Source organism: Emys orbicularis, chromosome 8 (genome assembly GCF_028017835.1).
Source record: "Emys orbicularis isolate rEmyOrb1 chromosome 8, rEmyOrb1.hap1, whole genome shotgun sequence".
In the NCBI taxonomy this organism is placed as follows: domain Eukaryota; kingdom Metazoa; phylum Chordata; order Testudines; family Emydidae; genus Emys; species Emys orbicularis.
Genome location: NC_088690.1, coordinates 80872089 through 80895162, shown reverse-complemented (window position 1 = coordinate 80895162; position 23074 = coordinate 80872089). Strand labels below are relative to the sequence as shown.

Sequence of the window (23074 nt, the reverse complement as noted above, 5' to 3'; positions counted from 1 at the left end):
GGATCCCCGGCTAGGTGCGGCGGGGGCGGGGGCAGGTAGCTTGTGTTCGCGTGGAGGGGCACGGCCCAGGGGGGTTCCCGCGAGAGATAATAGCTAGGAGGAGGGGGCACCGGCCGCCATTTTGAACCCAAAGCGGCCCCCCCTCTTGCCGGGGTTGGGGGGGCAGAGAGCTCGCGAGAGCCCACACAGCTGGGAAGCGAAGGAGCATGCGAGCGAAGCCGGCGCACGCGCAGCCTAGACATTAGGGGGTCGTGTGGCTGCTGCGCTGGGGAAAGGCAAGAGGAAGGGGCGGGGTTAGAGTGCAGCTATCGCGAGAACACGGAGGCTATATATGGGAGTGGGCGTGAAGAAAGCTTCCCCTCAGTGCGATTCCGTCCGGAGAGCGCAGCCACTGGCCCCCCGAGGAGCAGGCCCGAGACCATGGAGGACAGCATGGACATGGAGAGCATGGGCCCCCTGCGCCCTCAGACCTTCCTCTTCGGTAACGCCCCGCGCCGGGGCCGCCCACGGTCGGGCCCGCCCCGCCTGGGGACCGCTATCCTCGCGGGCATGGCGCGGCCGCCTGGGCCCAGGCTGCTCGCGCGGTGGGGGTGGGGCGCGCGCGAGGACTCGGTGGGGGCGCGCGATCGGGATCAGGGTTCGCGCGCGGGGGCTCGGCGGGGATGCTCTAGGAGCGGCAGCCCCCCGCCACCACGTGTCCGGCGCTCGCACGTGGCGTCTGTTGCGGCCTCCAGCTCCTGGCAGCGGCTGGCGCTTTGTTCTTTCTCCCCTGTTCCGCAGGCAGGAGCAGCCGCTTCTCGCCGCTCTGCCACCCGGCCACAGGAGCCGCTAGTTCCCAGGGACGCGCTTTTCTCTCACCGGCGGGCCTGTAGCCGGTAGATGCCCTAGGCGCACATGGCAGCGTGGGGCGGCTGCGTCTCGGTGAAGCACGTGGAAGGGCCGCGCTCTGTGGACAGAACAGGCGTGGGCGGAACCGGGCCCTGTTGGTGAACCCCGCAGGCCCATATTTAACACACGATCGGCCCCCTGCAGCTAACTGTTGTTTTAATACATTTTAACCTCAGTAGCTTGCACAAATGACTCTGAGACCCCTTACAAATTATCGACACTTGCAAATTACTGATCAGGTGTCCAAATAAGAAGCAAGTATTGTGCTCTGCCTTTTTGTGGCGTACTAGCAAATGTTTTGTTGGTTTTTTTTTAAAAGGTTAACTTTGATATTGAGACCTCACTGCACTGTTTTCTGCTATTAAGTCTGAGATGTGAGCATTGAAGAACTCTCATTTTGTATACAAATTTAGTTTTTTGGGGTGCAAGCTTGCAGGTTTTGAATATATTAACTTCTAATAAATAAGTACTGAAAGGATCAAGATTGTAATATACAATAAATAAATGTGCAATGTTATGGTTTAAATACTTTACCTGTAACTTAACTGGTCTTTTGCAGGTTGTGAACTAAAGGCAGATAAGGAGTATCACTTCAAGGTGCATGATGAGGAAAATGAACACCAGTTGTCACTGAGAACAGTAAGTCCTCATTCTTGGAAACTAAAGGTTATGGTCCTGTGAAAAGTAGCTCTCAGCCTTCATAATCATGGGAATCATAAATGCAAATAATTGAATCACACTTTTATCCTGCTGTGCAGTTTTGTGTCTTGGATGCTCTGCTCCATTGTGTATTAGAGGTGCTTTGTGAAATTTATAAAAACTATTAAAGTAATTTGGGATAGATTCTTAAGTGTCAAATTACATGAAACTTGTTATTTTCTATTGTTTCCATAATTTTTATTAAAATTTCTTGAGTTATTGATGTAATTAAAATAATTTACTGAGAACTCTTGTTTTTTGAAGATGAAGATAAATAAGCATGTTATGTATATCCGATTGATATGTTGGAACTTTGTTTTGGAAAAGTAAAAACTATTTAATACAAACTGAGTAATGATTATACCTTTTCACTACCACAAAAATTAAAATACCTGTATGTCAAGCTTAACCATTTACTTACCAAGCAATTTGCTCACTTGCTTGCCAGTTTAAGAATTCAGGATTCTTTTCCATTGCGAGACTTGATGAAATAACTACATGTATGATATCACTGCTTATAGCAGGGTGGATTGATTTAAGGCGTTGGTTTTAATCATGGCAAGCAGGAAACCTTAATTTAAATCCTCAATTTTAGTCCTATTTTGCATTTTTGTCCTTCTATTTTCTTAGAGATGTTGATTTTCATTTGTTAATCAAAATATTTTGATTTGCAGCTAAATACAGCCTTTATACTAAGTTTGGTGGTGCTTTTTGCTAGCCAGGAGGATACAGTATATACAGATTTAATTATGCTGTTACATAGTTTAACTTGCACTTACTCAGATTCTTAATTTTTACTTGTTAGAAAATGGTGACTGATGCACTTCTTGGACGATTATTTTTTTATTACTTCGTCTCATGCTGTATTTGGATAGAAATGCAAATGTAATTAAAATGCACAAAATAGAATTTTAACTTTACTAAATAAAACTACTTTAAATGTGCTGGTACATAACCATGTTTTGTTAAAAAAATTTCTTTATATTTAAAGCTAAGGAAGTCTTGTTTGTGGTTAGTGAATTGAACTGATTATGTCTGGTCCCCATATCCTCCTTCAAGATTTTAGAACTAGTAGATCTCATCTTTCACACCTAGTTTTTATTCATATATTGGAAGAGGAAAACAAGCTTTCCTGCCTTTTCAACTCCTGGTGGTTTTTAACTGTTCATGAGCTAGTGGTTGAACTAAAAGCTGGGTTAGAACTTCAACAAACTGGTTCCAGGTGCTTAACCAGTGACTCTCTCCAGTTCAGTGGTTTGAAACTTGGCAGCAAACATGTACTGTTTAATATTATTTTTTTATTTAATTTGAATATTATAGTAAATTTAGGCCTTAACATAAATTGTTGATTTCATATCTAATTTAAAATACTTACAATCTTTGATTTTTATCCACTCTGCACATAAGAGAAAAATACTGTACTTTATTAATTATTTCTTCCTAAAACATTTAATGTAGTGATTGATGCAGAATACCAGTAATGTCTGCATTTCAGTGGTGGACAGAAGTGATTCTTATATATAGTCAAAAGCTCCTTGAGATTTTTCTGGGTGAAACTAAATAGCAGCAGTTGATGAAATCATGCTTAAGTGTAGAAAACGTTCTTACTCAGATTTCTTTACCCCCTCATAAGAGGGAAAGAAAACCCTGGACTCAGTTTGGAAGATGTTCTTTTAAAACATATGACTATGAAGTAATTATATAAATATATCTATGTTAATGAATGTTTTTCAGTTTGCCTTTAAAGAGAATCTTTCCCACTAGGGTATGCATTGAAATGCAAAATTAAATTTATTTTCACAGTGCTAAATATGGGTTGGTTGTCCCATATGGAGCTTAAAGGGGCATAATGGTACTTTTGCAACTGTTTGTAGCTGTTTAAAAATCAAAGCAAGAAAATGATTAAATTTTGCAGTTGATAGATTTTTTTACGTGAGACGAGCTTAAATTTTTCTCGCCTTTTCTGGAGTTTTACTACTTATTTTTGAAGTGTGTCAAAGACTGGAGATTGAGCTCCTAGGTGTACCCAAAATCAATCGTGTAATACAAAGACTATAAAATTGTGATAAGTGAAAGCCAAATTACATTACATGATAGCAGAGAGCTGGATACTGAAGTCTGCTTAGGCTATACACGATCTCCTGTTCAGAAGAACATACAATCATGAAAACAGTGATTCACTTACTAAATGAAACATAACCTACAGTTGGCTCCAGTAAAGTTATTCCATCATGGATATCATAAGAGAGCCCACACTAAAAAAGTACTGTCAAGGCGTCTATACAGTCTGTGAAACTGATGGACAATTTTGCTGCTATCTAACCGAGGGAAAAGGCATGGCCTCTAATGCAGTTTGTGTGTGATAAGAAAGCCATTCTTATTATTCATACACAAACACTTCTAGCAGTTAAGGTTTCACATACAAAAGCAAGGAAGTAAAGTTAGGTCACTTGCCAGTGGCATACCTGCTTCTCCACCACACTTCAACACTGTCACAGTCGCCGTATGCTGCAGGGAACGAACGCACATTTTTAACTCTGCTTGAGTATGGAGGGATGACAGCCTTCCAGTATCACTACAGAAAGTTTAAGTTCTGAAGTATTCAGCATTCTTAACAGCATTTTTCATAATTTAACAAATTTTATTAATAAATGCATAGTAAGCCTTTCAAAAGTAGCCCATCCCTTAAATAAATGCTACAAGAAGGTCAATTTTAAAAAAATTGCCACATGAGGCTAGAAAATCATGACACTCAAAATAAAAATTTTAAGGGTCTGATACTTTAATAAACCTCAACACTTATTTGAAAAATTTCAGGAAGTTCAGTCTTTACTCAACAGCTTGGGTTATAAATCTGTGGAAGGTGTTATATATTTTTCATACTAAACAGGTTGATTCCCTGTATTTAATGAAAAGTGAAACCAAGCCTTGACAATGACTCCTTCATTGGGGTTGTGGAATGTACATCACTGGGAATTGAGATTGTATCTTTCTCTAAAAGATACTCTAGTCTAATCAAACAGGGATTAAAAAATTCCGGCAAGTTCTGCCTGTGTTATGCAGGAGGTCAGACTTAGATGATCACAATGATCCCTTCTGACTGTCTAATCTGTGAAGCTATAGTTTGTACTGCAGTAGTGTCCAGAGATCCCACTTGACATAAAACTGCCCCTGCCCCCAAGAGTTTCTAGATTAAATATAGATATGCTAATTTACATAAATGCTCTCATAATAGATGGGGAAGAGGTGAACTAGAAAAAATGGAACCTTCTCTGATTGTATGTTTAGAAGGAAAAGGTCATAATGAACTACATGTGAACTATATATATACTACAATACATTACATAAATCACTGAGTAGCCTTTCAGATGCTTAAAATGTTGTCTCGGGTAGGTGTAGAGAGGTTATTTTACCTCTATATTTGGCACTGGTGCTACTGTTTCTGTGTTGAGTTTTGGGGCCCACAGATCAAGAGAGATGTTGATAAATTGGACAGCATTCAGAGAAGAGCCAGGAGAATCCTTAAAGGGTTAGAAAACATGTCTTATAGTGATAGACTCAGGCAGCTCAATCTATTTAGCTTAACAAAGAAGGTTAAGGGGTTATTTGATTACCTTAAGTACCTACATGGGGAACAAAGATTTAATGGGCCCTTCAATATAACAGAGAAAGATATAACACCATCCAGTGGCTGGAAGTTGAAGCTAGGCAAATTCAGACAGGAAATGAGGGGTCATGGTGGATTTTCCATCATTAACTTTAAAATCAAGATTGGGTGTCTTTCTAAGAGATCTGCTCTAGGAATTATTTTATGGAAGTTCTATGTATGGTCTGTGCTATACAGGAAATCAGACTACATGATCGCAATGGTTCCTTATAGATTCTGTGGCCATTAGCTACATGGCTTCCGGATTCAAACTCAGCTGTTACTCTCAGCTGTTGGATGGCTACTAGCAGCTCCTCTGAGCTGCTAATGCAGCCTCTTGCCACAAGGGGATAGGGCGGACAGATCAACAGACATACAAAACAGTTGCTGTCAGTCAGCAAAATACAGCAGAGCACAGCACCAGCATCTGGGCCATAGGATGGAAAGAGCAAGTAGATACTCCCTGACTAATCAGAGCTGCCACTTGGCATGAAGTGAGTGACTGAGTGTCTGATGGGGAGGATATTACTGTCTAAAAGATGGAATAGGAAACTGAAAGAATGTAAACTAATCCCAACACTAGATGGACAAAAACTGAGTTAAAAAAATTAAACATTACAGAAAACAAACTTGGGAGAGAAGATAAGCACAACTTTCAAGTAAATTGCAGGCTGGGGCTGAGGGAGGGGCACCCCCATAGGCAACTCCAGGGCTAGCGCACCCACAGAGAAATCAGTAGGTGTAGCTCCCCAGCACCTCTCATCTGTCAGCAGCCCTGCTGACCAACTCCTCCACCTCCCTCCTGCTGCAAACAGCTACTATTTCACGGTGTGTAGGAAGCTCCATGAGGGAGGGGGAGGAGCGGGAACGGGGCCTGGGGACGGAGGGGGGGTCGAACACACATACCCCGCTAGAGGGGAAGTCGGTGCCTATGGGCATCCCTCCACTGGCTGTGGCCAGGTCCTGACTCCCTGCTGGGCAGGTTCCCTGAGTGCCTGCACGGTGCTAAATAGGAAGCTGCACAGCTTACAGGGAACTTGGGTTGTGTCCCTGACCATCTTGGACCTTTCCTCCATGAACTCTTACTAATTTTTTTTTTTGAGCCCAGTCATATTTGGGCCTTCACAACATCCCCTGGCAACGAGTTCTATGGGTTGATTGTGCATTGTGTGATCAAGTACTTCCTTATGTTTGTGTTAGACCTGCTGCCTATTAGTTTCATTGGGTGACCCCTGGGTTTTGTTATGTGAAGGGATTTAAAAAAAACTTGATTTTCTCAACACCATTCATGACTTCATAGACCTTTATCAAATCTCCCCTAAATTGTCTTATCTTCTAAACTGAATGGTCCCAGTCTTTTTAATCTCTCCTCATATTGAGGCTGTTCCATACCCTTAATTGTTTTTGTTGCCCTCTACTTTTTTCAATTCTAATCTTTTTTGAGATGGTGCGACCAGAACTGTATGCAATATTGAATAAAACAAGCAATAGCCTTAATCAGATCTTATAAGATACTGGCCTCACTTGCATCACAAATGCCTGGCTAGTACCCATGTCTGGACCAGACAGCTTTCCCCAGCCGGTTAATTGGTACAGTGCAAGTCTAGAGAGAACAAGAGGTTAAGTGGCTGTGCTGTTTTCATCTGTGGAAGTCAGTGTCCCTGGAATATCCATTACCAGATGGATTCACCTGGCCCACTAGATCAGTTTGATCTTAGTCACTATGGTTTTGAGGAATGATGGAACTGTATGGATATACAACTAAACACTATAAAAACCTTATTTTGTTCAATGCATCTTGTAGCATAAAAAGTTCAGTTTGGTTACTATTTTCTCATTACTGAAAATTAGTAATGCAGGTCATATCTAACTGCAGTCTGATGGTAATTAAATAAGTCTCTGGTGGTTTCACTGCAGAAAGATAACCAAGAAACATCTTTACTTAGTCTTAAGGGGTAAAAATACTGTTAAAATAGTGAATGAATTACTTTCAAATAGATCTTAAAAAGTTTCTCCTAACAGTTTTACAACTTTAAAATGGTGGTTCAACTTTTCATAAAGGATAATATATTTCACTTCTTGCATAGGTCAGTTTAGGCGCTGGTGCCAAAGATGAATTACACGTTATAGAAGCAGAGGCGTTGGACTATGAAGGGAACCCTATTAAGGTCACACTGGCATCTTTGAAAATGTCAGTACAGCCTACGGTAAGGACAAACCTTTATAATATTATTGATAAACGTTGGTGTCAAGTGGTAATCTCAACTAAGAAACACTAACAAAGTAGAAATAGTAAAGCAAACCCTTGTTTCTAACTTTGGGAGTTAAAATGAGAATTTTTAAAATACTTCTGCTATTTCATTTGTGTTCGTGGATGGTTCTCTGGTCAGTTCGTTCTCAGGTTCTTGGACATGAGCATAACTGTCATATTTAGTTTGGAAACATGGAAGAATTTTTAACATTATAAAGCCTCCATTTTAATTAAAATACGGGAAAAAAATTGGGTGGTCTTAGGTTTCTTAAATCTCTTAATGGAAGCTTATTTTATTCAGAGCGATTTCAGTTACTTGTTTCTAAATCACTGTGCTTGTTACTCAGCAAATGTGCACCTAGGTGTTCAATCATAATTGCATGCGTCAGTGACGAGTTTCTGTTGCGTTATTCGTTAGTCCTGTAGAGCCAACAAGTGTGTGAGATAGATGTTACTCCTTATGCATAGTTACTCCAATTGCACCTGTGCATACCCTTTGGGGGAAGGCAGTGGGTTACACAGTGGTGAAGAGACCATTTTAAAGGTGGAATTGAGGGGCCAGGTAGACACACACAACCTATATACTGATGTTGATCTATAGTGAGATGAGAACTCAGTTTGGTTCTCAGACCCCAGGGAGTTTTTAGATACCTGCCAGGGTTCTCTCTTGCTCTTACCTGTTTAGTATGAGTCTAGCGGAACACTGTAGAGCATGAGTGAGGTACTGTACTGGGTACCACTCGTATGTGGGTTATAAATAATGCCCACTGAACATTTTAATAATTCCTTCTTGACTGCCGCTATGAGGAAGTGACTGGTTTGTTGCATTTTTGTTAATGCCAGCTCTTTCAGCTCTACCATTTTCATTGTTTCTGCATCATTTCAGTTGGCTGCCTGTTCTGGCACTTACTATTTGGTGTTCAAGTGTTCGCTAAGTTGCCATCAATAATACTTTTGTTAAATAACCAACATACTTTCTCCAGGTTTCTTTAGGTGGCTTTGAGATTACACCTCCAGTCGTTTTGAGGTTGAAATGTGGTTCAGGGCCCGTTCATGTCAGTGGCCAGCATCTTGTAGGTATGTATCGTATGTCTTCTCAGTGCATTTTTAAATATGGTTTCATATTAGTCGTAGAAATATAGAATACATTCTAAACTGACCAAACTGGTTAGTTTGTGTCACAGCCCAGGTAAAGCTCCCTTTGCTGGACACACTAGGCCAAAAAGGACCCCTCTGCTACAAAAGCATGAGCCCTTGTTCCTCTTTGAGCCCCTGGTTTTAAATGCTATCATTAACACCCAGTTTCTTTGTTTCCTCTTTCTGGAAAAATTCCACTGCTTTAGACTTCTGGTGTCACCTAAGATGTGGCCATTCCATTGTCCTAAGATTGCTCCCATTTGAATGGGAGCTAGTTATGCTAATATTCTCTGTTGTCCCTGGTCCTAGAAGGACACAACCCTGGCACTAATAGTATATGACTGACCCCATGTCCAGTGAAACATTCATTAATAACACAGTTTTGTAAAATTAACCATATTTATAAGTTGAACATAGAAAGTTACCCCAAATAGCCTCAGCTTGATTTTTGGGTAACATGGCTGCTTACTAGTGGAAAAACTACTTTCTTCTGCATTTGTTAATTCTAAAACTCCTCAAGGGAACTCCAGTTATAGAAAATTGGCAGTGATGTGTGTTTTGTAGCTCTGTGTGACCCTAATATGGTAAACACTTTGACCTTGTACAAAAATATTCATGTATTGTTTTTTAGCATTAGAGGAAGAACCAGAGTCTGACGATGAAGATGAAGTGAAGATATTAAACACTTCAGCAAAGAGACCAGCAAGCGGAATAGCAGCTAAAAGTCCACAGGTAGAGTTGAGGTTTCTTATGAAGTATGTTCAAGACTTTCTCCTGGAAGAGTTTATATCACTGCCACCTAAAGCAGAGTAAGCAGCTGCATTCCTTACCATGATTAAGGTGGTGATTGTTGACAACTGCAGGAGAAAGGTTACCTGGTACTCAGATCCTGGAAATCAGTACTAAGACTTTCCCATACAGTTCTAAAGTATATTTAACAGTATTTTTAAAGTCTGACTGGATGTTAGTGGTTAGTATTTTTCAATTTTTTTTAGTGTAAAAATTGTGGGGTTGAATGTATAACTGATAGTAGTGAAAGCCATGTTCTGTGTGATTAAATTGGAGATAATGCACAGTGATCGGCCTTCTCACATAGGATTCCATGCCAGGTATTCTCTGTTAGTTTTGTAGCATCAGCTGTATTTTTTTAAAACAAATGCGTATTTTGGCTTATGGTGAGCATATGGTTAACTCCTTTAACCACATTGAAACCAGAACAAGCAACACCTGGTGTTGCCAGTTCTGACTGTCTTGTGGTTGTAGAGTATTTGGAGCACTGTACTCATCAATAAACATTTAAATGGCACTAATTCTGTGCTCCCCTCTTGCACCATCTATTGTGATATCATCCTCTATCCCAAAGTGTGTAGACTCATCTGTTTTATACTGTACCTTTTATCAGTAGCCTCATTCTTCACTGGTGTTTAAACTTGCTTCCGCTGTTTTAGACCTGGGCTTTCTTCTCTTGGTTCTTATTCCATAGATTTGGTCAAGCTTTTAATGTATTGGCATTAGCAGAACTGATTTTTCTGACTTGGCCACATATATAAAAGTTGCAGTGGTTTAACTTTAACTTAATTTAAAAAATGATTTTGTTAAACCAGGTCCTTGTGTAGGCACTCATCGGTTTTAAAGGAGTATCAGTTTAGTTTGTAAATTTACCAATACAAAGTACACCAATATAAGTCCGCTTTAAATCAGTTTGAAGTGCCAACACACAAGTTGGCACCAGGTTACTTGCTTCGATATAAAGTGACACATTTAAACTGGTGCAACTCTAGAAGAGGCCTTCATCTTGTTGGTAATACAATAGCTTATGGGAAGAGCAAATTTCTGACAAACTTTGGTGTACCATCTGTATTGCACTCTCAGAAAACCATTTGTTTAACTTTGTAACCAGTTTTGTAACAAATGTTTTCTCTAAAGAAAAAAGCAAAATTGTTAGAAGATGATGACGATGAGGATGAAGATGATGACGATGAGGATGAAGATGATGAAGAGTGTGTATCTTTCTCCTTTCTTTTTGCAATGCATTTTTGAAATGTTTAGTTTTCAGAGGTAATGACTTCAGAGCAGGGGTTCTCAAACTGGGGGTTGGGACCCCTCAGGGGGTCACGAGGTTATTACATGAGGGGTTGCAAGCTGTCAGCCTCCACCCCAAACCCCGCTTTGCCTCCTGCATTTATAATGGTGTTAAATTAAAAACACTTTTAAATATATTTATAAGGGGGGAGGGGTGTCGCACTCAAAGGCTTGCTATGTGAAAGGGGTCACCAGTACAAAAGTTCGAGAACCCCTGCTTCAGAGCATAAAAAATATGCATGACATTGAATCAAGTTATTTTGGATTTAGTTCTTAATTAGCCTAGAAATTAGTGAGCCTTATCCCCAGATAAGATCTGGCTTTATGCCATATTATTGCTGTATGGATTACTTTCAACACTGACTCAAGGCTGGGAGTCTGTTTTAGGCATTTGGGAACGTGATGGGATCTCTGGGGTTTTTTTTCTTTTGTTTTTTTTTAAAAAGAGAGAGATCCCCCACTTATGTGCAATAATTTTTTTGGCAGAAAATGCTGTTGGGATATTCCAGTTCAGTTAGAGAAGCAGGGTTATTGAAGCACACAAATGAATGTGAAGCTGAAGTGCTTCTGTGAGAGGCTGCTGCGTTGCAAACTGTCAGGGAAAACAAATTATAAAAAATGAAATCTGACCCCCTCAGCAAAACTTCTTAAAATCTTCTAGCAGCATGCTACTTCTGTACTAAAGCAGAATCTAGAGGTAGCATAGGGAGTGTGAAAACCAGAGGGGAGAGAAGTGTTAGGGGCAAGTGCAAAGGTAGGCAGAAGTGGAGAAAGATAGAGCTACTTTCCTGGAGATCTGAAAGAAGGGAAGAAAGCAATTTAAGCCGAACAACCTAGGTTTTAAATGTTTATGAACACTTTTTTGTAGAGCATCTTAATTATATTTTTCTCATTCTTCATAAATACAAAACTCTGCAGAGTTGTCAGCAGAGTATGCTGTATGTACAGTAACTCCTCACTTAATGTTGTAGTTCTGTTCCTGAAAAATGCAACTTTAAGTGAAACTATGTTAAACAAATCCAATTTTCCCATAAGATTTAATGTAAATGCGAGGGGTTAGGTTCCAAGGAAATTTGGGGGCAAACAAAAGGCATTATATACTGTACAGTGCTGTACTGTGGTTGGGAGGTGCCCCGGCTTACCCCACACTGCCACAGCCCGCTGCTGGCAGGGACACTAGGAAGCACCTTGCGCAGCGGCAGCTTTCCCCCAGAAGAACAGGCGTCGACTTCGCTGGGGGATGCTCCAGGCCCGCCTCTTCCCATCCCCGCTCCGCTCTACTCCAGGCCCACCTCTTCTCACCCCCACTCCACCTCCTCTCCGGAGCATGCTGCATCCCTGCTCTTCCCCCCCGCCCAGTGCGTCCCCGCTCCTCCCCTTCCCTTCCAGAAAGGCCTAAGCGCTGCCAAACCGCCAGTGGGGGAAGCGCTGGGAGGGAGGGGGAGAAGAGGAGCTTGTGCAATGTTCCCTTGTGAAGTTGCTGCTCTTCCACAGAATCTTACAAGCAGTGGACAGAGCAGGCAGCCAGATGATGATATAAGGGAGCATTGCACAACTTTAAACAAGCATGTTCCCCAACTTTGAAACAACGTTAAGTGAGGAGTTACAGTACTTGAAGTGGCAGTTTCCAAGCATGCATGATATATATCTTAAAATGTGCACTGTGCTGTTTAACTTCCTAATTTACTCTTACTGCAGTAGTAAGTGGAAGAAAATTAGAAAAATGGTCTTTTAGTGTTTGAAAGAGTCTCTACTTTTGCTTGATACATTCTTCCAAGATGGGTAGTAAAATAGTAACCTTACAGAAGATTCCTTTAAAGTTAGTCTTCTATTTAGCTTGCTTTTGACAAAGTCCACTTACTTCACTGTAACATCTTCCATTGAAAGAACAGGAATGAGGATGAAGTCACTGAAAAATGAACTGTTTGGGTTAATTGAGACAGTTATGTACCTATTGGGGTGGGCTTCTTAGTAATGTAATTTTTAATTCTAGTGATGATGATTTAGATGAAGAGGAAGAAGAGAAGATTCCAATGAAGAAAGTAAGTCGTCTTCATATTTGAGACCATGTTTGTCTGGATTTTTGAAAACTTCCAGATCTTTAGTATCAGTCACCCTAAAACATAATGAAAATAGTGGTGTTTACATATTTAGGTAGTTGAAACTTCTGTCTCAGGTACACATGACTATTGTCGCTTTCTGCTTATTTTATGTAATTTAGTTTCCACTTTGAGAGCATTGAGGTAATGCAAAAAACAAAATAGTTCTCAACCCTATATGTACAGTCCTGCAGAAAACTTATCAGTATGCTACAGGAAATTAAACCACCAGCTTTCATTTCATTCAGAATTATTTCACCTACTAATTATATATGAATAGTTATTTAATTCAGTTTCTGTTGTCACAGTTGTGCTGCAGATTCAAAGCCTCTAAATTTTAAAAACATTTTCCCCCAAAGTTTGTTTTTACTTACTGATATTACTAACATGTTAGTTGTCTTGAACTTCCAGGTTATGTTTAACTAATCCAGTTGATCCTAGGTCTTTTCTTTGCATGCTGATACATACATTCCTTAATCCTCGTTGGTATATTTGGCCAACTCTCAAACTAAGTATGTGCTAGTTCAAGGCTGCCAAATCTCAGGGTGTTCCAGATCATTCAACAGTAGAATTGAGAGTACCCCAGGGTGCACGTCATTTAGTAGTTTGCCAGGGGTGGGCATAAGCATTGCTGTAATTAGCTAGAAATTGAGTTGGTACAAAATTGGGTATTGGTGGCAGAGGAGTTTGGCTGGGCAAGTCCCATAATGAAAATGGTGTGCAGCCTGGTTTCCAATATTAGTTGGGCCATAGGGTGCACCTCTTCTGAAGAAATCCAGGGATTTCCTGGTAAGCTTGGGTGTTGATCACCAAGTGCGGAGGGGGATGTAAATCTTCAGATAAATTCAGGATATGTCAAGTATTACAGAAGTTTATTTGCATCTTTAAAACTTGCAAAATTATCCTGTGGGAAAACTTTTTATATAAATGAAATATCCAGCTACTTGGGAAAAGCTCATTTGTGGTATTTTTCACTGCAAGTTACTGATTTTATGTTTAAAATTGTCAACCTGCACTCCTTAAATTAATGGGCTACTTTACACTTGGTCTAATCTTTCAGCCTTTTTGCAGACTTGGAACAGCATTGCATCACTTCATATTTCAAAAGTTACCTTAATCAAAAGGGCTAGGACTTTGAGGGCCAGTCTGTACACCACTTGTACTGAAATAACAAAGTAATTCACAGTTCGTTGTTTGGTTGTGAGTTCTGTCCAATCCTAGCTATTCCTCCATTTTCCCTTCAGTTGCTCATATACACTTATAACTAGTGAATTGTAGACTTACAATTGGAGTACAAACCTTGGAATATGTTGAAAGGAAATCTTAATAGGTCCATTGGGCTTTTTCTTACCAATGGCAAGTAATTAACACTTGACCTATCAAATTCCCCATTCCATGTGTGTTCACCCCCTTTGGCCTGGTTATGTGGCAACTCTTCTTGTTCACCGAGTGCCTTTAGACCATTGTTTGCTCTGCAACATGGATCTCGCTATATAGTGATACCAGCTGTTCTCTTGCCCAGAGAGTTAGCTTGGAATAGCAAAAGCAGCAGTGACTTATTTGTCGGTATTGCATATAAGATTTAGTAGAATAAAAAGCAAGGTATCTCCTATGTGTACCCCCTTTGCTCCAGAAAATCTGCAGACTTTCTGGCAGATGACCTGCATATTCATTCTACTTTCATGTGGTGTAACTGACCGGAATTGGTCAATGCCCATCTTAGAATCATAGAATATCAGGGTTGGAAGGGACCTCAGCAGGTCATCTAGTCCAACCCCCTGCTCAAAGCAGGACCAATTCCCAACTAAATCATCCCAGCCAGGGCTTTGTCAAGCCGGGCCTTAAAAACCTCCAAGGAAGGAGACTCCTCCACCTCCCTAGGTAACGCATTCCAGTGCTTCACCACCCTCCTAGTGAAATAGTGTTTCCTAATATCCAACCTAGACCTCCCCCACTGCAACTTGAGACCATTGCTCCTTGTTCTGTCATCTGCCACCATTGAGAACAGCTGAGTTCCATCCTCTTTGGAACCCCCCTTCAGGTAGTTGTAGGCTGCTATCAAATCCCCCCTCATTCTTCTCTTCTGGAGACTAAACAATCCCAGTTCCCTCAGCCTCTCCTCATAAGTCATGCACTCCAGACCCCTAATCATTGTTGTTGCCCTCCGCTGGACTCTTTCCAATTTTTCCACATCCTTCTTGTAGTGTGGGGCCCAAAACTGGACACAGTACTCCAGATGAGGCCTCACCAATGTCGAATAAAGGGGAACGATCACATTCCTCGATCTGCTGGCAATGCCCCTACTTATACAGCCCAAAATGCCGTTAGCCTTCTTGGCAACAAGAGCACACTGTTGACTCATATCCAGCTTCTCGTCCACTGTGACCCCTAGGTCCTTTTCTGCAGAACTGCTACCTAGCCATTCGGTCCCTAGTCTGTAGCTGTGCATGGGATTCTTCCGTCCTAAGTGCAGGACTCTGCACTTGTCCTTGTTGAACCTCATCAGGTTTCTTTTGGCCCAATCCTCTAATTTGTCTAGGTCCCTCTGTATCCGATCCCTACCCTCTAGTTTATCTACCACGCCTCCTAGTTTAGTGTCATCGGCAAACTTGCTGAGAGTGCAGTCCATTCCATCCTCCAGATCATTAATAAAGATATTAAACAAAACCAGCCCCAGGACCGACCCTTGGGGCACTCCGCTCGAAACCGGCTGCCAACTAGAGATGGAGCCATTGATCACTACCCGTTGAGCCCGACGATCTAGCCAGCTTTCTATCCACCTTACAGTCCATTCATCCAGCCCATACTTCTTTAACTTGGCGGCAAGAATACTGTGGGAGACCGTATCAAAAGCTTTGCTAAAGTCAAGGAATAACACATCCACTGCTTTCCCCTCATCCACAGAGCCAGTTATCTCATCATAGAAGGCAATTAGGTTAGTCAGGCACGACTTCCCCTTGGTGAATCCATGCTGACTGTTCCTGATCACTTTCCTCTCCTCTAAGTGTTTCATAATTGATTCCTTGAGGACCTGCTCCATGATTTTTCCAGGGACTGAGGTGAGGCTGACTGGCCTGTAGTTCCCCGGATCCTCCTTCTTCCCTTTTTTAAAGATGGGCACTACATTAGCCTTTTTCCAGTCATCCGGGACCTCCCCCGATCGCCATGAGTTTTCAAAAATAATGGCTAATGGCTCTGCAATCTCATCCGCCATCTTAGATCTTTATAACCTAGACAATTTCGTGTCATTCAGATTGTGGTTATTTTCACTGCTAAAGTGAGTTTCCCTCACTATGAGAAATGCAGGGAAAAATCAGTGTTCTCTTAAATGAGAATAAACGTTTCTAGTTGTCAAGTAATAAAAAAAAGATAAAAATAAAAGCATCTTTGTTCAAGATAGTTACTAAACAGTTTACTTTTGTCCTCAAATTTGCAGTTATTACATATCTTCCTTCTGTTTTGAAGATGCTAAGTGTAAAATTCTTTTAATTTCAGCCTGCCCGGGATTTGTCAGCAAAAAATACTCCGAAATCAAAGCAAAATGGAAAAGATTCTAAGCCGTCCACACCAGCGTCTAAATCAAAAGTGAGTGACTACGTATAATATGAACAGGAGTACTTGTGGCACCTTAGACTAGAGACTAACAAATTTATTAGAGCATAAGCTTTCGTGGGCTACAACCCACGAAAAAGTGGGTTGTAGCCCACGAAAGCTTATGCTCTAATAAATTTGTTAGTCTCTAAGGTGCCACAAGTACTCCTGTTCTTTTTGCGGATACAGACTAACACGGCTGCTACTCTGAAACTTACGTATAATATGAATGTTGGAAGTGGTGTAACAGTTGTAGTTGCATTCACCCATAACTTGGTTTCTCACTTAAAGACTGGACTCATTTCATTATCCACATCTTTTCATTTAAGGATAAAGTTAGTAAGGGAACTGGGGTATACAGACTCTTTAGTGAGCAATCAGCACTGATCTGAATTTGAAAACAGTATGGTTTATTATCTAGGTTAGCTCAACCAACCATAGACTGCTGCAAAGGGTAGCCAGCTCTGAGCTTAAACTCTTAAAGCTCTTTATCTCTTGTTCAACACAGAATTGGATATGGTCTAGTCACATCCTTGTTATGGTAGATCTTGACCACCTCCATTGTGAGTCTAGGACTTGCCTTTGGTCCTGTCCAGTAAGGTGACCTGTTTTGATTAATGTAAGTATTAAGCTTGAGTTCTTAATACTATCAAATGGCCCCTTAATCAGTGCCAAGCAATTATCTCATGTTTTTGACACAGTGACTGCATAAAAAGTCCTTTCCATTTGTTCTTCACTGATCACCTGTGAATTGTAAACTAGGAAAGTTAGGCAGTGCTAGAAATCATTCTGCAAATTTTTGAAATCCTACTGCCATGATTAGTGAGGCAAAGGATTTCTTCTCCACAATAGTGTCCAAACTCCTAACCAATGCATATGAATGAAGATAGTCATCTAGGGAAAAGTAGCAGGCTAGATTTAAGTTGAAAAGCCATCAGTCCAGTTGATAGCTCCCCCTCCCCCCCCACACATATAAAAGTCACAATCCAAAAAAACCCCAAACTTTCTGGAGCATTTGGCTTTTTAGTAGCTTTTTGAGATTGTTTTGGATGAGAGTTATCTGAACTTAGCCCAGATAAGGGAAGTAAAGATGGGAAGGGAAAGATTGGGTCTAAGCCTTTGAGCTATAGTCATAGTTCAGACAATTATTTTTTGATGGAAAGGCAAGAAAAAAATAATTTTCCAGCCAAGCAACTAGAGGCTTGCAAATGTATGATACTATCCCTTTAGCTGGCAGTATCTCTAGAATTATAATTAATATTGGAGCAGACATATGCACCACTGTTGATTATAGACTTTTTGCTGATAACCACCAGCCTAATAGTAATCGATTGTCTTAGTGTTTAAGTTGGGTAGTTCCTCTTAAGTTTCACCTTTTTGTTTGTCTTTGGAAGAACTGGGCAGATAATTTTCCTGTGAAGAAAAAGGGACACTGACATTTTTCTGTGATCTGATAATAGACCATTTTGGTAGTACAGTGTGTATTGTATGTAAATTGTTTGTAACATAAATATCAGTCTAAAGTTTGAGTGGTTTGTACATGTGCCCCCTTAAAACCTGTCACCACTTGAAGTAAGGAGCACAAATTAAATAATTTTCCATTTTGTGATGACTTTTCTAGTAGCTTATTGAAGCTGGAGAACATAAAATCTACTGGCGCAACAGTCATACGGAAAATGGAGCAAGAAGGAATCATTCAGTATTAATATCCATATTTGGTCTTAGGATACTTAAATGATGTCCAATATATTTTATATATTCCGTGGCTTCCTTTGTACTGTTTGAACAAGGTTTTAATAACTTCATTTTTAAAAAAAAGCTGAAGTAATGGGAGAATTAAAGTAGCTTCTTTGCGATTGCAAAATCTTTACAAATGTGTAACAAACTGCCTGCTTGTTTCAGACTCCGGCATCTAATAAAAAGGAAAATAAACCACAAAGTCCAAAATCACCAAAAGTACCCCTTTCACTAGAGGAGATTAAAGCAAAGATGCAGGCAACCATAGAAAAGGTGAGTTTAAACTGATGGAAATGTTTGTTTTCCAAATGGAATACTTTGTTCCTGATTTCAAGTAGTTCAGCAATGCTATCCTGATGGAAAGGAGATGTGACAAATACCCTAATAGAAGAAGACACTGAGAAGTCAATATGAAAATGGCATTGCAGGATTTCATGTTTTCAGTCTTCCCTGTCTTCAATACCAATTATGCACTCAAACATAAATTTCAAACTGTCTTAAAAGTAGACACCTCAAGTTGTATTTAGATAACTAAAACAACATTTAAATGTCTAATTGGTAATAAAGATGCAGAAGTTTGAAAATTTGGCCCAGCCCCAGAGATCCTTGTGGGGAATCTGTTAAAATATGGGTATTTTCTCATTTATCACCTTCAATAAAGAGTTTCACAGTGTGAGTTACGCCCTCAGTAATACCTGTGTAACCCCCATATTTTCAGTGGGCTTTGGCTAGGTGTAACTGATTCTATAGATGGAGAAACAGGATGCCATTTTATTCACTTTCAAAGTAACCACACCCTTTACAGCGGACTTAACTTGGACTGAGCGTGAGCATCTCACTTGTGCAGAGTGGGTAAATATTAGTAAGGCTACAATTTAGTCACAGGTATTTTTAGTAGGTCATGGACAATAAACAAAAATGCACGGCCCCGTGACCTGTCCATGACTTGTACTAAAAATACATGTGATTAAATCTTGGGGTGGGGAGCAAGGGTGCTGGAGCAGCAGCTGCTGTGGCTGTCTCCAGGACCACCTAAGCAGCTGGCCCCAGAGTCAGCCACACTGGCCCCTGCAGAAGTCATAGGGGTTGCAGAAAGTCACAGAATCCGTGACAGACACGGAGCCCTAAATATTAGCTTTGTTTTGTCCTTCAGAGTTTGGCTCAAGGGTACAAGGCTTGCTGACCACTTTATCTAATTTATAAAATACAAATTGGTTCTAAAATGTAGTCTGACATTTAGTAGAAAACTTGCTTTATCCACACTTTATGGGTGGAAAACACTCCGTTTTAAGCTTACTCATTTTGAATTGTTGGGTATATCACTGCCCTAAATCATCATCCTAACCTTGTAAATACTTCATAATTTTCCTAATGTAAATATAATTTTGAATAGTAATTTTTTTGCCATAGGATTGTACAGGACAGGTGGTGTTTATTTTAAAGGAAAATACTGAGGGTGTCCACAAGTTCCTGGATGTCTTTAAGAACTTTAGTCTGCAAATTACTTGTACATTGAATCCCAGAGATGCATTCCAACTTCATAGATGCCTCACACTTAGGTGCATGTGGATATTAAGAGCCAGCAATATAAGCTATAAAAATGTTGGCCACTGATTCTCTGAGATGTGGTGGTGATAAAAAAAAAAAAAAAAAAAAAAAGCATAATTCTAAGGCAAGTCAATTGCATAGGCAAGGGCCTCATACTAGGGTGATGGGTTTGGTAAAAGAACCTTGATAATGCTGAAAAAATTATTTTAAATAACTTTTGATGATAGACAGGGTTTCCTGTATAGTTAGCTTTGAAAATTTTTATTTGTACTAAGGTTTTAAAAGACTTCTCTTAAGGGTTCTCCATTTATTGCAGCCATTCAGTGGTTTTACATGCACTAAACCTTTTTTTTTTTTTTTTTTTATTACAATAGGGTTCTGCCCTTCCTAAAGTGGAAGCCAAATTTGTCAACTATGTTAAGAATTGTTTCCGGACACAGGACCAGAAGGTAACTGAATTTACAGTGGCTTGGAAAAATCCAAAAGAACTTCTGTAACAAGATTTATAGATGCTTTTTTACTTTTAATCTCTACAAGCTTTGGACTGTTTCAAAGGGTTACAAACCACAAACAATACTTCACATTAAATAAATGGAAACTGTTTTAAAGGTTTAGTTGGCAAAGATGGAAAAGCTAATGTTTTATTACATTTTTCCAGCTTTTATATGGTTAGTGAATTATCTCTTGCTTACTAAACCCACAGAATTTTCCTTTTGGCACCATATTGGCTAAGGAAATGAGCTGTGGTTTTCCCTGCTGCTGAATTTGGCGACTTGGGCAGTCTGCTCTTAAACTTTCTTTTGTTAGGGGATGGACTGGGAAGGGGGAATTGTTTTGCAATAGACATTATGGCAGTCTTATTTCTTTGTCTTCCAAAGTCAACTCCTCTCTTGTGAGAGGGCATGCCAAAGGCTGGTATCAGAAAGGTACAGGATTAGTTATTGCTTGACATTAGACTAACCCTGTATGCTTTAGATTTCCCTATCAAAATTCCTGAAACATTAAGGAATTTTGTCATTGGAAGAAGGCTTTATGCTTTCCTGCTTTCTCCAGTGGTTCAAAGGTGTTAAATTGACTGATAGACAAAATCATAGGTTCTTGAAAGAAAATGTTTAAAAGCAGTTAGTCCCAGCTACTGAAGTTGATTTGACTTAAGTCAGGGCAGACAGGGTTCAGCCAATATTTGCCTAACTGGTCCACCACACCCTTCCTTTTGATTTTCCTTCACTAGATTCTTAGTGTGCAGTCTTTTTAAAACAAAACAAACAAAAATAAACCCTTTCATTTTTAAGTTTTGGGGAAAAGTATATTTGGTTCAACAAAGTGCATGGCTTATACTCGGCATAGTATGTAAAGGATTTGTTGCCACATTTTTACTAAACATCAACATTTTTGAGCCTCTTTCTACAAAACTTTCAGGTGTAATCATTTTAAGCTCTTGTGGCTAATCAGTATTAAAGCAGAGTAGAAACTTGCCTTCTTACCTGCACATTGTTTGCCAGAAATAGCACTTTTTAGAGGATGACAACTTCTTAACACAAACATCCAAAAACATGACTTACTATGTGTTCAACGTAGAGTTGGATACAGTTTTTTCCCCCCCCCCGAGTACAGCATTTGTGTTGCTTTATTTTAATACTTTTAACCAATAGTATAAATGTGTGGAGTAAAGATAAATACAGGAGTAATGATTTTTAAAATACTTCATATATACAGGCATAGTTCAATCCAGTTACCTCAAAGTTGTACTATCCTGAAGATTAGTAATTAGACCATTCTTAACTTCAACTTCTAACATTTTTTGTGTACACTTTCAGGTTATTCAAGCTCTCTGGCAGTGGAGACAGACTCTGTAAGAAAGAAAACAGTTTAAACCGTTCATTAAAATGTGCAGTCTTATTTCTGTAACCATTAATATTTGGCTGTCCTTTTTATATATGCTGAAAGAACTTTCCCTACTGCGTCTGATAAATGTCGTCCAGAATACTTTGCCAAGAATGTGTTGTCCAAAATGCCTGTTTAGTTTTTAAAGACAGAACTCCACCCTTTGCTTCATTTTAAATATGTATGGAATGTTTTGATAAGGCATAGTAGAGGTGGTGGTCAGACAAATGGAAATGGTGGGGAGACTAAATGTACATGTGAAAATAAAATTTAGTATTTTGATAAAGTACTATCGTTTCTTTATTTTTGTGGGCTTAGGGGTTGGGTTGCCTGTGTATTGAATGAGAGCTTTTAAGTTCTCATAGGAGTTGCTAAATGTATTCCACATTTTTACCCAAACGTGCCTCAGAATCTATTTTTTTTTTTTAAAGGTTGGGGACAATGTCTGAAACAACACATTGAAGATTGTCAGCCTTACAAACACAACTCTTGCACCGTATATTATTGATCACATGAGCATGTTAACAGGTGCTGAATGTTATTAAATAGCAAGAAACATGGTTGGGGGAAATGATGGATTAATCCTGGCTGCACTCATTTGAAGAAAAGACCTTATCCTTAATTTCCCAGTCTGTCCCCAAGTGTCTGTCTTCCCTCTAAGGAGCTTGTATTGGGCCTAATGAGCTTTCTGTGGAAAAATTTGCAGAACTGTGCGGGAGTGCCTGCTCTTTGAGTGCTGTGGTATGCCAGTGTTCTCTGGTTTGGAGTAAACATTTTTAAGACCAGTGGGCTAAAAGTTTTGGAGGGTACATTAGGAAACAGTCTTTAATAGGACCTATTCTTGGAATTAACACTGTTCAGAAGATTTTGACACTGCTTGTGGAGATGTGCCATGCATATCACAGCTTCTCCATCTAACACTAGAGAGCATAGCTCTTTTATTCCAAATCAATGGATATCCTTGTTCTCTGACAGTTAAAACAGCTAATCCTTTGTACAGATGCCCCTTGTGCCAAGCTTCGGGGCTTTGGACTAAAGTAGCTTCTGGTATGAGTTAATGCCTTTCCAAGTCTCTACTCTGAAAATGTGGATGAGGCAGTCTGCAAAGTGTATAAATCAAAAATCTTAGAAATGGCAAAGTTGATAAGTAGAGCCAGCACTAGACCCAATATTGTGATTACTGCCTAAGGAGGGCATGAAAAGGTAGTGTTAAAAACAAAAGTTGAGAGAATTGCCTTCCAGGTTGAATTCTGAAAACCTGACCAATTCTTGCTGTGAAATGAAAATGCCATGGTAAGGCATTGACCCTTGTGTGTTGAAGCAATGGAAAGGAGCAAGTGAATGATACGGTGTCTATCTACCACTTAACACATTACTTGGTATCTTTCATTTCTGATCAGGCTATACTCAAACACTGTGTGGTAGGTGGTAATAACTGCATATTGGACAGGATGCAGCCCAAGTATTGGAAGTGCATATCTGGTTTATACTGTGACTGTAAGATTGATAAAT

The 23074-nt window shown here is 40.0% G+C and overlaps 1 protein-coding gene across 2 annotated transcripts; it reads left to right on the top strand.

Annotated features, from left to right (window-relative positions):
* The first annotated feature begins 355 nt into the window (after nt 1–355).
* NPM1 (nucleophosmin 1) lies at nt 356–22100 on the top strand. Of its 2 annotated transcripts, XM_065408919.1 has the most exons (12): nt 356–481; nt 1448–1527; nt 7321–7440; nt 8468–8561; nt 9253–9353; nt 10548–10621; nt 12697–12745; nt 16298–16387; nt 18296–18403; nt 20053–20127; nt 21496–21530; nt 21994–22100. In XM_065408919.1, exons 1-12 carry the CDS (start codon nt 421–423, stop codon nt 22022–22024), a joined length of 918 nt encoding a protein of 305 aa, XP_065264991.1. In that variant the 5' UTR covers nt 356–420; the 3' UTR covers nt 22025–22100. The 2 variants fall into 2 exon arrangements, with proteins under 2 accessions (XP_065264991.1, XP_065264992.1); XM_065408920.1 differs by lacking the exon at nt 21994–22100 and having other exon boundaries at nt 21496–21849.
* Nucleotides 22101–23074: the final 974 nt, after the last annotated feature.

Excerpts from the sequence above, each read along its gene's own strand:
- NPM1 (XM_065408919.1), top strand. The coding sequence starts at position 421 with ATGGAGGACAGCATGGACATGGAGAGCATGGGCCCCCTGCGCCCTCAG. Across the intron at positions 8,562-9,252 it reads CAGTGGCCAGCATCTTGTAG|CATTAGAGGAAGAACCAGAG; the intron begins GTATGTATCGTA and ends ATTGTTTTTTAG. Across the intron at positions 21,531-21,993 it reads TGGCAGTGGAGACAGACTCT|GTTGGGGACAATGTCTGAAA; the intron begins GTAAGAAAGAAA and ends TTTTTTTTAAAG.